At 37.5% G+C, this 16,760-nt stretch overlaps 1 protein-coding gene across 2 annotated transcripts in view; it reads right to left on the reverse strand.

Annotated features, from left to right (window-relative positions):
* LOC138706544 (polyhomeotic-like protein 1) overlaps positions 1–16,760 on the reverse strand; it is a 366,549-nt gene that overhangs the window by 36,665 nt on the left and 313,124 nt on the right. For both annotated transcript variants that reach the window (XM_069835973.1, XM_069835972.1), the window contains 2 exons: positions 14,997–15,466; positions 11,955–12,301 (listed from right to left, as the gene is read on the reverse strand). In XM_069835973.1, coding sequence (XP_069692074.1) covers positions 11,955–12,301; positions 14,997–15,466 — 817 coding nt within the window. The remainder of the gene's footprint in view (positions 1–11,954; positions 12,302–14,996; positions 15,467–16,760) is intronic.

A 16,760-nucleotide genomic window follows, 5' to 3' on the forward strand; every position in this document is an offset into this window, starting at 1 on the left:
CTTAAGTTAAATGCTTAAGGGAGGAAAAAAAATACTAAATTAATATGGAACACTATCTAACGCACAGGCATAAGTATAATCAACATGTCTAGTTCCCATCAAAAAATTCTAAGCTTATTCTGAAATGTCGTAGGATCTGACAGTCTCGCGCGGGAGAAACTTGAGATGTTGATCTGAAATAGATTTTTAATTTCACTTTCCATGTTTTGCGACTAAAAGAAAAAGAAACATTTTAAATAAAAAAAAATTCTCATTTTTAAGTCATTGGTATGGGGCAGAATCTTGTAGGCCTACATTAGACAGAATACATAAAAGCAAATTATTGGCTACTGAAATGGACTTTCGGTGGAGAGTAGCGTGAAAATCAAGAAAGGAAAAATTATAAATCACAAAATCAGATAAATTATGGAAGTAGAATACCAAAGATGATACTGGAGTGGGCCGCAGATGGAAGAAGAAAATTTGTTTTCTGGTAGATATCAATGGATAAAAAGAAAATTTAATTCATTCCAGTGCATTAAATAGCTCACGGAAAATTTCGCTACGCATCGTATGACACGAATTTCCCCCCCCCCCGCCCGCACATACAATTAAATTTGCACAATTTTAAACAACTGATTTTTTAATATCTTCCCGAAGAAACTCAAAACAATCATGACAGCGAAATACTGAATCCGTTTCTAAAAGTTGCATTCAACTCGAAATTAAAAAATAAAATAAAAAATACGGAAAATACTTATTAAATATAATTTTTTCACAGCGTAGATTAGTTTTACATCAATTGTACAGGGAATGAATAAATACAATACAATACAAGAATACCTCGAGCTTGCAAAAGAAACTATTACAGTTATGATAACATTTGCAAACTCGTATTTATGTAACATAAATTTCCAGTAAAACAAAAGCGAAAAATCTCCTTGAAATTATTGGAAATTATATAATTCTGTGCATACTGAATACAGAGCGAAGATTTGAGAAGCTACTTTCTCAAAAACAGACACATTTATAGTATTCATTATTTTTACTTTAGTTATAACTAGTGAAACTTTTTTATTTTTGCGTTTAATTTTGTTTATGTTTCTGTATACAACATAATTGTGTTAATAAGGCATTTTTTGTTTTATTTTCTAAATTATCTCGCGACCCCCCCCCCTCAGCTCAGCGACCCACACTTTGGGAAACGCCGATCTAGATGTACTTCTGTTATTTATACGTAAAAAACGTATTTTCGTTATATTACAATAAGGGAAGGATATCAACTAAGAAGACCCAATGGTATTTTCTAAACTCCGAACGCTTAATAATCGGAACGTGAAAAAGAGTAAAAAGTTAAGCCTACCTGACATTCGGCATTAGTAAATCCCATGGTAAGAGAGTTTCCCATAATATTATCGAATATTTTCTTTCCAAATATATACCATCTGTCAATCTTCCACATAACTGTACACTTGTCTTCTCCACACCTTCTATGCAATTAGTATTCAATTTGTTATGTACTCGTAAGTACGAAATACATTCAACAATCGACAATAAGATAATTCGAAACCGACCGATTCTCTTTCAGTTATAAATTATGCATTGTTGCTAATCAAAACACGTTACGGCAAACTGCACTTTTAGTCTCTGTTTACATAATTTAACGATATCATAGAATGTAGGAAAACAACGCGAGTCAGTTAACTGCATCATTTAGACAATAAAACAACATCATCACCAATAACAACAAACAATAATCACTGTGCTTCACGATTTATTCGGTCTATTAATTTTAAAGTAAGTCTAAAGATAAATTTGCAGATACGATTATTATTATATTATTATTATTATTATAATTATTATTATTATTATTACGATGTCGTCGTCGTGGTTAACACGCCTGCCTTTTTTTTTTTTTTTTTTTTTTAAGTCAGGATTCGAGGATCAACAACTATGCTAACTTGGGTTTTTCGTGTTTTCCCAAGTGTCTTCAAGCAAAAACGGTGAACACCAACTCCAAAAGCCCAGGACGCTTCCTACCCAATTCTACCTACAACCGGACACCACTTTGACATATCAACTGTCAATTTCCGCGACACATCTGTTCGGGAAGTACTAATCAAAATGCACACTATTATCGACGACACTGTCCTCTGTCGGAGGGCAAACCAAACGAAAACCGAAAATATACAGTGAATTCCAGATTGTACAAGTGACGACAGCAATGACATGTAACGTGACTGCGAAACCGGCATATGTAAAAGGCAAACTACTTCTGAATAATTTGAATTACTGAAATTATTCAAATCAATTTCATCTTATTTTGAATACAACGAACAAAAAGTGAAAATACCCATTAAGAAAGAAACTTTCAAGGCGTAATTTAACCTAACATTATGGTGCAACATATCAATGTAATGATGTTCCTAATAACTGATTGTCCCATTTGAATTATCACGACAACAATTAACTTATAACAAAATGTAATCTAGATAACGTCGAACGCCATAGCAGCAATGATCACTGGTTTTAAATAATTGATTTTAATTGCCTGTTTTGTCTAATTAATAGCATATAAGTGTTTTATTGTATTTACATAACTACTATATTTGACATGGGTATAACATTTTTTTTATGTTCATACATACATATTATTATGGACCACAACACATGCATCCATTGGCTAGGTTTACAAATAGTATCACAATACATCTGATGATGGTACACCCCAGTACCGAAAACGTTAATGTAACTAATTAATAAAATTATATTTATAAAACAAGATAAGCATAGACGGTTCAGTTGATATTTCATTATATTATTCAAATCAGCTTCACAGGGAGCTATACCTGAAAACTAGATTTGCAAACTTCTTCTATTTCTGCACAATTACCTACCCAATTTTATTTGTATTTTTTTTTATTTTACTTGGTTATTTAACGACGCTGTATCAACTACGAGGTTATTTAGCATCGATGGAATTTGTGATAGCAAGATAATATTTGGCGATATGAGGCCGAGGATTCGCCAGAGATTACCTGACATTTGTCTTACAGTTGGGGAAAACATCCGAAAAACCCAACCAGATAATCAGCCCAAGCGGGAATCGAACCCGCACCCGAGCGCACTCCTGATCGGCAGGCAAGCGTCTCAGCCCTACCCCCTTTTGTTTAGACGTTTAGAATAGCCTTTAGTTGTGTTCAGCCGGGTATATGCCTGGGTTAAATTCCAAATCTCTCCGCAGTGCATATGAAGGAAAGGCATACAGTATGTCACTGATGATAGTGATTCGTCCGTCGGATGGGGACGTTCAGCCTGGCGACTCCCTTGGTGCTATTCGACAAGACTAGGCTACGTGCAGGCACCAGGTTTCCTCTTCTCCCCTCCTCACCTTCATCATCATCCTCCTCACCCATTCCTTACACTACACTTACACGAACACTTAACATACACTCACCCTAGTACACGACATAACTCTTCACAGATACACATCATGCATAACGTACCCCCGCCGAAGTGGTGTACAATTTGAAAATGTGTCACAGTCCTGCCATCTATCTGCAATATGCGGAACCCGAATCATACAGAGTGTAGTGGATACCATGCGGATACCAAAGATTATAATATGCTACATAATTGAAGAGGAAGGGTTGATATCAACTGAAACTCTAACCAATCAACAAGATAGACGACTTGTGTGGGTAGGTATTAGACACACACACACACACACATTTACAGAATGAACAACGAGCGAATGCGTTTGCTGATTCAATTCGATTGATGTGGACAGCACGACGCGGTTCGCATTCGGTAGTGATCCATCGCTTGTCGGTACATCAAAGTGAATTCGTATTCATTGTGGACAATTCGCTATGAAAAATGCTTCATTTTGACTTCATCATAGTTCAGTGTAAGCAACGAGTATTGGATTTTAGTTGTTTATTTAATAATGCTGTATCAACTACTCGGGTCCACACCTGTGGAGTAACGGTCAGCGCGTCTGGCCGCGAAACCAGGTGGCCCGGGTTCGAATCCCGGTCGGGGCAAGTTACCTGGTTGAGGCTTTTTCCGGGGTTTTCCCTCAACCCAATAGGAGCAAATACTGGGTAACTTTCGGTGTTGGACCCCGGACTCATTTCACAGGCATTATCACCTTCATATCATTCAGATGCTAAATAACCTAGATGTTGATACAGCGAAGTAAAATAACCCAATAAAATAAAAAAATAAATCAACTACTCGGTTATTTAGAGTCGATGGAATTGGTGATTCATGGTACTTGCCGAGATGAGGCCGAGAAATCGCCATAGATTATCTGACATTCGCCTTACGGTTGGGAAAAACTTCGGGGAAAAAGAACCAAATCAGGTAGTCAGCCCAAGCGGAAATCGAACCCACACCCGAGCGCAGCCCAGAGCAGCAGACAGAGCGAACACTAGAGCGACAAATATGTCCTACCTATCAAAATGTCGAAATTAATGTGGACAGAAGAATACAGCACCACGATTTCTTTTTGAATCCCTAGCATAGACGGTGGATCTAGGGCGGCAATTTCCGGGGGGGGGGGAGTGGCATTCTCTCTCTCTCTCTCTCTCTCTTTTTTTTTTCTTTCTTTATTTATTTTTTTTTTTTTTTCATTTTCATTTTACAGTGAAATTTGTTTTTAAAACACTTGTTGATAAATCTTTTTTGAAGTTTGTTCTTGAACACCTTGTGGAAGTCTGATATTATTTTGTTATCGCATTGTCGTTATGGCGAGAGTAAAAGGAAAGTGTGCAGCAACATAGTTATATTGTAATGCCGGTATCATGTTATTAACTTAGGCCTATACCATAAAACTGCTTAAATTTAACTGCTTATATAAACAAGAATGCATTGTTGAAAATCAAGTTGGATGTGTGTTTATTATAGTATAGGTACAAATCGTTGCTTACGGGATTACACAAGCTGGCGCATAGCACGATCGAGAGTAGGTCTCTGTGAGTCATGACAATTTCTGCCGCTAGGTTCGCCTCTCTGCCCTATGAAATGATGAATGGTACCATTACAAAGCATTGTGCATCGTGAAAATAGTTCGATTAATTGTGCATTACTGATTGAGTACGAATATTATAAATATGCCAAGCATATTACAGTGTTATTTGAAGTTTGTTCTTCTAATTAATACCATAAAGTAATGAAATAATATAGCCTAGGCCTATATATGATTTTATACTACCGGTATTGATGTTGATCGTGGTAAATTAATCCAATTTCACAGTGTTGTCTTTTGTATTGTGGTTCATAACAATTATAACAGTATGTGCGTGGAAATGTTTTTAAAATAATAAATTCTAGCTCATGATTTTAAGTGGTCGTTTCAATGGGAGGTTATATTGGAAAGATGATCACAAATGGATAATTTACTGCAAGATACAAGAACTGAATATAAGTGAATATAAGTGAGTGTTCCGTTGAAAGTGAAAGTGAAAATTTCGTTTTACAAGAGCTAAGTAGGCGTACACGCACTAAAATTCTACAGCGTTTACTATTACTATGCTCAATAGATTAATCAGTAGGCCTATTGAAATGTTTTCACCACTGCAAGAAAAAATCGCGCAATAATTATACTTCTCAGTTATTGTGACGTCCGTATTTTTTTTAAAAAGAGAGGGAAAAGTTAGGCCTTCTTGCAAATGCGTAATTATGAATTCAAGGAAATTAAAGATAATGCAGTACCTTAATTAGTTGCAATATCTTATTTAATAACAATATTAATAATATTAGGTGAAAAGGGTAGGCTATAGTGCGTATATGTAAGATGTCAAGTTAATTTATTTCCGGAAATGTTTGGTGTATGAACTGAAGTACAGAGCAGACAGTCCCTCAGTTTATATGTAATATGTTTTAATATCAAGAATGACAGCCTTTTATTGTAATATAATTGAGGAGTAGAAGTTTGGAAATTACGTCTATTGTCCATAAAATATTGTACGAAGCATTTAATAAGCAATGGTGAGTCCTTTAAATGTCCCAAATGTCAATGTCTTTTAAGTGTTCTGCTATGAATATATAGGGCAGAACAGCGCTCCGAGCGGCGGAATTGGCATTACGAGGGAACCACTTCAGACTCGTTTTTCAAGCTCTATGCGCCAGCTTGTATAATCTCGTAAGCAACGGTACAAATAGTAACCACAACTCTCAGATCGTCAAAAACACTATATTTAATCACTTATCAGCATTATGCACTATATAATTCAATATGAAAGGTTTATTCTGAAAGCAGTTGGAGTTTATTTTTCAATTCACTTTATACTTCCTATCGAAGTAAGAAATACTCGTAATAATTATACCACCAACAAAACCAATGATTAAAAATAAACTACAGCTTGCCTTTCACAAATTAATTTTATTTCAACAATGAATAATATTTCTTTGCTTCGGGTGTGATGTGCTTCGTCAGATCGACCTAGATGACATCATCAATACTTTCTCTGTGAAGAAAGTGCGAAGAAGATCTTCATAATTCACAAATAAGATGCATGTATTTTTTGATTCCAGTAATTTGTTATTTTCTGAATTGTAACATTTCATTTAAAACTAATTTAAACTAAATATGACTTGCATAATAGCTGCTCATAAACTGTTTGTGAGAGTTGGGGGGCGGCAAATTTTAGCACTGCCTAGAGGCGGCACTATACCTAAATCCACCTCTGAGTAAGGATACCCTTTTTTCACGATTTTTTTTTTACGAATTTCTGTTGAATAAGAAAGATAAAATCTGTTTTAGGTATGAACAAAACTCATTCGGGCGACACATTTACGATCGTAAATTTGCTCGTTTCCCGGTTTTTTTTTTTTTTTTGTGAATTTGGCGATTGTATTAAAAACATTTTTTTACGAATATCGCTAAACTGCACATTCATCAGTCACGAAATTCCATTATTTCATTTTCGACAATAAAACATACAAAATAAATACGAAAATGGGTTTGTTTTTCACGTTTTATCATGTGGAATGTATTATTGCTCTTGTAAGTAAGTATTATACAGCGTGTCCCACTTGCTACCGAACCCGGAATTTACTTCAATAATTCCAATACTAAAGAAGATATTGCAATGAAATTGGAAGACGCCTTACCTCATTCTGCGAGAAATGTGGTGACATCATAATAGATGCTGGAAGTGCTCGCCATTTGCATCAAGGCAAGATTGAATTCGCCGGACCATATTATCGGATGTCTTCACTAGGATGTCCGCGTTTATTGTCTGGATCTCTGTGATGATGTTTTCTTTCAAAGTGTCTATGGTTCGTGGTTTGTTCTTATAAACTGTCCCTTTCAGATGTCCCCACAAAGGAAAATCAGGTGATGTCAGGTCAGGTGAGTACGGTGGCCAAAGCCATTTCGAAGTGACGCGGTAACCGGAAAAGGACTGAATTTCGGCCATGCTGGCGATTGATGTGTGGCATGTCGCACCATATTGTTGGAACTATCCCGTGGTGAGTTCCTAGTCGTCCAGTTGATTTATAAGCATATTGAATATTTCAAAGTATTCATTTGTTGCGATGGTTGTATTGAAGAAGATGGGGCCAATTATTCGCCGCTGAGATATTGCGCACCAAACACCAATCTTTTCTGAATGAAAGAGCTCTTATGTATCATATGGGGGTTTTCACTTGCCCAAATACGGGAAGTATGATTATTTATGTATCCCGACAGGTGAAACCACGCCTCGTCCGTGAACCAAGTGTAGTCCAGAATGGTCGGATTATTTTGAAGAAATGTTTGGAACATTTGACAGTAACGTACTCGTTTCACTTTGTCAGTTTCTTTCGTGCACCACAGTGAAACGGTAAGTGTGAAGCTTAGCTTTTTTTGCAGCAAGTGCTTTTGGGCATTCCTGTTTCTTGCTGACGTTGGCGGAGTGATTTAGAGGGAGACGCCAGTAGCCTATCCTTCACATTCTCTATCGTTTCCTGTGTCATTTGTTCTCTACCTCCTGCATGTCTGTCCAGTAAAGTTCCATGTGTTTCAAGTTTCTTTGGTAAGGCCCAAATGGTGGCCTTACTTGGTGGATATCGGTTGTCTCCAAATCTCTCTACGAACTGCTCTTTGACATGCCTGTATTGAGTCTGTCTTCCAATACACTCGAATAATAAACACACACTCTTCTAGAGTACCGGTATACCGATTCATTTCAACTGCACTACTTGTCTTTCTACGAACTTAACTGTATTGAGTCTGTTTTCCAATACACTCGAATTACGAATAAACACAATCACCAATTACACATGCAACGCAACAATCACAAATAAGCCAGTTGACAAGCACATTGTTGATACTCCAAGTTGCACCACACAACAGTGATCAATATCTTCATTATAGTCCCGTCGCTCTAATTTCCAGCAGCCAATCAAGTTGCAGGTCAGCTACATTTAAACGTGTGCGTCTTGTGATTCGCTGATGAAGACGTTATGCATTTCCTAAGGCTGGATAAATACTTAATATAATCGCCCGCCATTTTGGCCCTTTCGTTGGCATTCGATAACACACGAGGACGTTATTTGCCGCTCAATTATTTGCTGAATTACAGTGAGTTTGATTTATTATCATAGTAGCTACGACATGATAATGTTTAACGGTGTGGCAAACAGATTCCTCGTATGGTAGCTAGGCAATGAAAGAACAAAAATGGCGAACGATACTACCTACCTAGACTTTATAGAGCCTTCACTTCCTAAGACGTAAGCAAAGAGGAGGAGTCACGCCGGGAATAACAGCGTCGCGACTATAGTAACGGAATTATTAAAATAAATTCCAGGTTCGGTAGCAAGTGGGGCACATTGTACTAACAATTTGAAGGACAGTAACATTCGCAGATAACATTGTTATTCATATGTCAGTAAAGGTCACACATTTTCCAACGTCCACCTCCAACTTATCTTTTCTATCACGTGTCACCTTGATAAATGTAACGAAAATTCAATTACCATCATAATATTTTTGGTTTATTTTTCATACCGTACAGGTACTCGCACTACTTCACTTTTAAAGTTCATAAATTTTATGCATCTATTAAGGAAATAACGAACTAATCACGTGATGCACATTTGATGTAAATGTAATAGTAAATAGATAATTATATAATTATAGTGTTTAAAACAACAACAAATGTAATACTCTGACCTCGTATTTAGAAGATAAATTATCCAGCTGCCAGAATATTATTTCTGAAGCAATGTTGCTGAAGAAATTATTACTTGACAAACTAGACTTCCGTGCAAATGTAACTAAAAATCAGCAACATTAACATTCAAGGCAAACCACTACTTAAGACTTCTGATAATATTTAAATATAGATAGCTAAGTAAATTGTGTGCCTTTTTTCTAGAAAAGTACTAAGTTAATACGAAACAAGATATTTTATGCTACAAAATTACTGCAACAACAATTTGGTACTAGTCTGCCAAGTTAGCTCTGTGGTAGCGCAGACTAGCCGTCCTAGGTTCGATTCCTGGCAGGGTCAGAGATTTTTGTGTAAAAATTTCTATCTTGGGACAAGGAGAATGACGGTGCACAACTTCTAATCACTAAATTGTGCACCAATATGCCTGGGTTAAATCCCAAAGCTCTCCGCAGTGCATATGAAGAGAAGGCAAATGTTACTGTTCATAGTAATTCGTCCCTTTGGATGGGGACGTTAAGTCTGACGGTCCCTTTGGTGCTATTCAACAGGCAACAGATTTTCCCTTCTTCCTTCCTTATCTTCCTCACTCATTCCCTACACTACACTTACACATACACTCACCCTAGTACACGACGTAATTCTCCACAGATAAAATCATGCACAGTGTGGCCCACCAAAGTAGAGTGCAACTTGAAAATAGAACACAGTCCTGCCATCTATCCGCAATATGCGGAACCCGAATGACGTAAATGAAGTGGTTGGCATTGGATACACACACAATTTGGTACTGATACATCCTGATAGCCAAGCAGTTTTGAAAGCTCTATAGTGTCTTAATACTATTAAAACATAATTCTGGTAAGCTACTGTATGTTGATATATGAGACATTTAATGTTCTGGATCTCAGCTTCTGTTTCATTTGTCTTTTAGACCTGCCAGGATGGCTGTTAGCGACTGAATGATTAGTAAACAAAAGGGGTACTAGGAGTTGCAAGAAATGTTGGTAGACCAACAAGATAGATAGACGACATAAACTTTGCAGACGGAACAGGCCAATAGGGCTAATCCCTGTGGTTGATGATGATGATGATGATGATGATGATGAACAACGAAAGACTATATCAGTCCCCTATCTGCCCATTGTGCGACTCAGACCAAGAGATGGATTCGGAACACCTCAAAATCTGTGCTTCAGTGGCTGGCCATGATAATATCTTTGAAAAGTATTGGAGTGCAAGAGGTCAAATGACTTTATTGTCAAACGCCTGGCATTAGAAAACAACAGTAACAACAACGACGAAAGACTTGACTGCAGTTACGTCCTCACCTTCAGTTTTGATTATGACATCAAGAAAAAGCAGCAAAGTTGCATTAGTAAAATTTATCACAGCAATATGCAAGGATCATTAAACCCAGGAACGTACGCAAGAAAGGGGAGTACTGGGTTTGAACTCCCACCTTGAACTTTTTAAAAAAAATTACATATTTAGATTTAAATATTTTTTTTTATCCATAATCGATTTCTCTTCCCTAATTTTTCACTGTCAGATTAACAAAATCTACATCGACATAAGACATAGTCCTCCTTCCCCTCCTTCAATATAATCCCTGTGCTTGGTGCTGCGGCATGTTCGAATTATAACAGTGCTATTTTTATTATAGAAAGACCTACAGCCTAGTACCGAACTTGTAATAAAATGACGCCAACACAATATGAAATTTAACTTGTGGTGAAACATATTGAAATGGTTATTTTGACAGTTCTGCAATGCAGATGTTAAATATTGTGCATTGTCGATTTTAAAACTTATTTTAAGAGCACTATTCACTCGTTCGTTAGTTTGAGTTCTGACTTTATTGTGAAATGGTTGTTACATGTTTTGTGCATTTGACAATTCATATTTTTAATAATAATAATAATAATAATAATAATAATAATAATAATAATAATAATAATAATAATAATACACAAAATTTAAAATTTCGATAATGTAAATTGTGAACAATTTGAATAATGTCCCGTTCCTTGACAAAAGTCTGCATATGCCACTGATTAAACCATATTGATAATTATAGTCCTGTCGCTCTAATTTCCGGCAGCCAATCGCGTTGCAGGTCGGCTATGTTTAAATGTGTGTGTCTTGTGATTTGCTTATGAAGACGTTATTCATTTCTTAAGGCTGGATAAATACTTAACATAATCGCCCGCCATTTTGGCCCTTTCGTTGGCGTTCGCAGAAAGCACACGAAGAAGTTATTTGCCGCTCAATTATTTGCTGAATTACAGTGCGTATGATTTATTATCATAGGAACTACAACATGATAATGTTTAACGGTATGGCAAATAGATTCCTCGTATGGTAGCTCGGCAACAAAAGAACAAAAATGACGAACGATACTACCTACCTAGACTTTATAGAGCCTTCACGTCCTAAGACGTAAGCAAAGAGGAGGAGTCGCGCCGGGAATAACAGCGTCGCGGCTATAACAATGAAATCCAGAGACATTCCAGGAACGAATTTTGTCTGGGAACTGAAAGGAAAATTCGGGGACTGTCCCTGGGAAATGGGGACGTCTGGTAATCTTACACCACAGGCCCTTGGTGTGCCAAGGGAAGTGAACTACATAGCTCCAGATGATGATGATGATGATGATAATGATGATGTTAAAATGTTATGGTTTATTTAACGATGCTCGCAACTGCAGAGGTTATATCACCGTCGCCATGATGATGATGATGATGATGATGATGATGATGAGGATGACGATGATGACGACGACGACGACCATCAGAGTGCATCATTTACCTGAGTCTGAAGCTGAGGCTGGGCTGGTGAGTGCTGCTGTGGCTGAACTGACTGGATCTGGGGCGCGGTTGGGGCGACTATCATGTTCGGACTGGCCACTGTCGGGGCTAATGGAGCACACTGCTGCATGCTGGGGATGGGGAGAGTCGTCTGCAGAGGCATGGGTGCAGGAACAGGAGCCATTGACACCACAGGCATGACAGGACGTTCAGGCGGTGGTGTTGTACCCATCTGAGGCACTGGTGCAGTTGCAACAGTTGTGGTCGTCGTCTGCTGTGTGATTTGCTGCTGGGCCACTGGAGCTGCAGCGACTTGCACGGTCTGGGCTTGCATTGTCGTCATGGCCGCTGCAATTACAATAAAGACATCACTTAAATTTCTTCCGACACTGCTGTCATTTTCTGGCTGGTTTTCAATGCTTCCAAGAACAGAATTTAAAATATTTAGTATTTATTTATTTATTTATTTATTTATTTATTTATTTATTTATTTATTTATTTAACCTGGTAGAGATAAAGCCGTCAGGCCTTCTCTGCCCCTCTACCAGGGGATTACAACTATAATATGAACAATAAAATTACAATTAATATTACATTTACAATCACAATTACAATACAAATTAAAGTACGACAAATTACCTGATTAATGAAAGCTAGACATTTTATCACAGAAGTTAAGAACAAAAAATATTTTTGTATTTACTGAATTACAAATTAAACCTAGAATAACAAAATTCTATAGAGATGAAATTACCGGATATTGAAATATTTTGTGATAGATTAAGAGAACTATTTACAAGAAGCCATGTCTGAACGAGTCTCAATTACTGGCCAAGTGCCTAGTAAGTTTGCATTTGAATTCAATTTTATTTCGACAGTCCATGATGCTAGCAGGTAACGAATTCCAGAGTCTTGGCATGGCTATTGTGAAAGAGGATGAGTATGAGGAGGTGCGATGGGATGGTATTGTTAATATTGTCTCATGGCGAGAGCGTGTGTTCAGATTGTGGTGGGAAGAAAGGTAAGTGAAGTGAGATGACAGGTGCGAAGGAATAGAAGAGTTCAAGATTTCGAAGAGAAGTGAATGTAAATTTCTTTTCTTATCTAGTTTAAGCCAACCTATTGTTTCCAGGGATGGAGTAATATGATCATATTTATGAACATTGTTTACAAAACGTACACACAAATTATGAGCATGTTGAAGTTTCGTTTTGTCATTGCTGGAAAGGTCAGTCAGTAAAATGTCAGCATAGTCAAAATAGGTAAATACAAGCGTCTGCACAAGGGACTTTTTTAAGCAAGAGGGAAGATGAACATTTATCCTTTTTAGCACATGGATAATAGAATATACTTTTCTACAGGTTTCTGTGATTTGCATGTCCCAGTTGAGATTATTATCCATGTGAATGCCAAAATTGTTTACCGAAGAACTGAAAGGGATATGCACTGTACTTACTTATATTTGAGCATATAAAAATCCTATCGCAGATTCTCAGAGGAATACAATAGACACTGCAGCCACTGCAAAGTGGGGAAATCCCTGATTAGAAGTAGTGATGGGGTGTGATTTGAAGACCTGTGATTTTGTTTCTGTGACAGATTTGTCACTGGTTCCGGCTGTGACTATAGTTCCAAAATCACAGCTCCGAGAAATCGTCTTCTCCAAGCAATATGTGATTCATAGCCATGGCTACAGATGTACGTATATGACAGTCTACAGTCCAGACAACTGCAAGTCAGAAGATTAACTTGAAGAGACAACATATCTGGGATCTAATTAACTATCATTCCACTCTAAAGGTTAACGAGAGCAACTCTGATACTGTAGCCGTAATGACTTATCTTCGTAAACATTCTTGGGGCGCATCGTGGTAACGCAAGTCAGAGTGTGTTTTGTTTTTAGTATACTCGTGGCACTAATCACTGTTGTTGATATTAAGATATGGTAGCGATATATCAATTCAATTCACAGAAGAGCAATGAACATAAACATATCCGACTCGTGATGGAAAACACTGAAATGTTTTGATTAAATATAGTACTAATTTGTAGTCCATATTGCTAAAGGCGATTAACTTAGATGAATTTAACAATTTACAACCCCCGTTACTGATTTCTATAAAAACTCAATAATGCTGAATGTTATGGAATATGTGAAAGAGAATACTGGACACATCACCGGTCACCAGTTAGAAGTAATGGTTTGGGTCTCAAAACGAAGATTCGTGTTCGGTACATTACGAGCTGTTCTATATCTTTTGATCACAATGTTTGGATTCATTTTGTCTTTGTTCTGATATAAATACCCCTTGCAAAGATTAGTTATATTCCTTAATTCTGTAAAATGACCACGAATTGAATATTTGAAGAACCCAGACAAGTTGAGACCTGCAATCGCCAAGAATCATCCGAACACAAAAATCACATTATGACAAAATCGCTATTATCTGTCACAGCGATTTTTCCAGAGCTGTCACAGTTCAGAGCTTTTCCAACGCTTCTGCTGGGCTCAAAGCAACCAGATGTATTTTGTTTTGCTTTATTAACACTCAATACTCGAAACCCAATGGTCAGTCACCAACAGAAGATATAATACAAAATCACTATAGTCCCATCGTTCTTATTTCCGACAGCCAATCACGTTGCAGGTCGGCTACATTTAAAAGTATGTGTCTTCTCATTTGCTGCTGAGGATGTTATGCACTTCCTAAGGCTTGATAAATACTTAATATAATCGCCCGCCATTTTTGTTCTTTCGTTAGCGTTCACAGAAAGCACACGAGGACATTATTTGCCACTCAATTATTTGCTCAATTACAGTGTGTTTGATTTATTACATAGGAGCTACGACATAATAATATTTACGGTGCGGCAAATAGATTCCTTGTCTGGTAGCTTGGCAACAAAAGGACAAAAATGGAGAACGATACCTACCTAGACTTTATAGAGCCTTTACTTCCTAAGGTGTAAGCAAAGAGGAGGAGTCATGCCGGAAATAACAGTGACACTACTATACTTTGTACAGGTATAAAACTGTACTCACCCATAACAGGCTTCTGCTGCGTTGGTTGCTGAGATTGCTGCACTTGTTGTTGTTGTTGTTGTGGTGGCTGCTGTTGCTGCTGAGCCAGTGGCTGAGCTTGGGCCTGCTGTGCTTGCTGCTGCTGCTGTTGTGGGAAGTGTTGTAACTGTGGCTGCTGTTGAATCTGCTGTTGTGGCTGCTGCATATTCAACTGCTGCTGCTGCAATTGTTGCTGTTGTTGTGGCTGAGCCTGTTGCTGTAGTGTTGCCGCCTGTTGCTGCTGCTGCTGCTGTTGTTGCTGCTGCTGCTGCTGCTGTTGTTGTTGTTGTTGCTGCTGCTGCTGCTGTTGTTGTTGTTGCTGTTGCTGCTGTATTCCTTTACTTTGTGGCACAACTGTCTGTTGTGCCTTCTCAGCAGAAACAGGTGAACCTGCTGCAACCATTGTCGTCGTCCCCACTGACACAGCCGTTCCTGTACTTGTTAGAATCATCCTGGCACAGATAAAACAATTCTCACTAATTATGTGTAAATTACAGGAATAGAGGGAAAGAAATGTAGTAAATAATTAATAAATTGTGACTTTGTTATATTGATCTAATACAGACTAGATGATCAGAGAAGTATGACATCTTCATCATCATATCCCTCACGTATTAGACCCTACAGGATCTGTTACGGTCTCATGCCAGCGCTTTCGTGGTCTTCCCAATTTCCTCTTTCCTCTTGGTACATAAGTAAGAATCTGTTTAGGCCATCTAGTGCGATCCATCCTTTCGACATGTTTTTTCCACTGAAGTCGATATTGTTGAACAAAATTAACTATAGGATCCATTTTGAGTTCCTGCAATATGTCCACATTTTTACGGTGTTCCAGCAAAGAGCATCCCGCTGTTCGTCTCATGAACCTCATTTCAGCTGTCGTCAGCCTTTGCTCATCAGCTTTTCTGATTGTCCATGCCTCACTACCGTAAGTGAGGACCGGTCGAGCTAGTGTTTTATATACCTTTAGCCTTGTATGTTTCTGAACATGGGAGGATTTGAAGACGGCATTAATGACGCCAGTGATTTTTATAAATTTAGATATTTTGTTTGACATATCTTCATCAGTGATGTAAGAGAGGTTATAACCTAAATAGTTAAATGAGTTAACACGCTCAATTAAAGTATTATTTATCATGATCTTACTTGGAATTGGGTTCTCTCCCGAAAATGCCATGACTTTTGTTTTCTCTTTTGAGATTTCCATATTGCAATTATTTGCAAATTATAAATGGCTCTTTGTAAAGCATCCTCTGTTTTAGCAATAATAACCTGATCGTCGGCAAACATTAGTGTATCGAGAACTGTGAGTATGACATCTTAAAAATTGGATATTTAGAATCTAGATAAAGCCAAACCTTGACAATGACGATGGCAGTGGTGGTGGTGATAGTAATTATGGTGACAATGGGCTTCCACCGTATATAGTCCATACTACAGAATGTCCATATGATAAAACCTCCATAAGGTCAAAATGTTCATATTGTCAAAATGCCCATACAGTGAAAATGTCCATGTACTAAATGTCCATACGACAGAAAGACCATATGATAAAACGTTCGTAAGGTGAAAGTGTCCATAGTGTCAAAGTCCATAATGTCCAAGTTCAAAGGAAAATTCTGCTTGAATAGAACACAATAAATTTTATTCCATAACTCGTACAAATAAGTTATTAATCATCAGGAACCTGATCCCCACTTTTAAGATGGTATCCAATACTTTTAAGGTAGCTATATGAGAATTTCT

Source organism: Periplaneta americana, chromosome 9 (assembly GCF_040183065.1).
Source record: "Periplaneta americana isolate PAMFEO1 chromosome 9, P.americana_PAMFEO1_priV1, whole genome shotgun sequence".
Classification (NCBI taxonomy): domain Eukaryota; kingdom Metazoa; phylum Arthropoda; class Insecta; order Blattodea; family Blattidae; genus Periplaneta; species Periplaneta americana.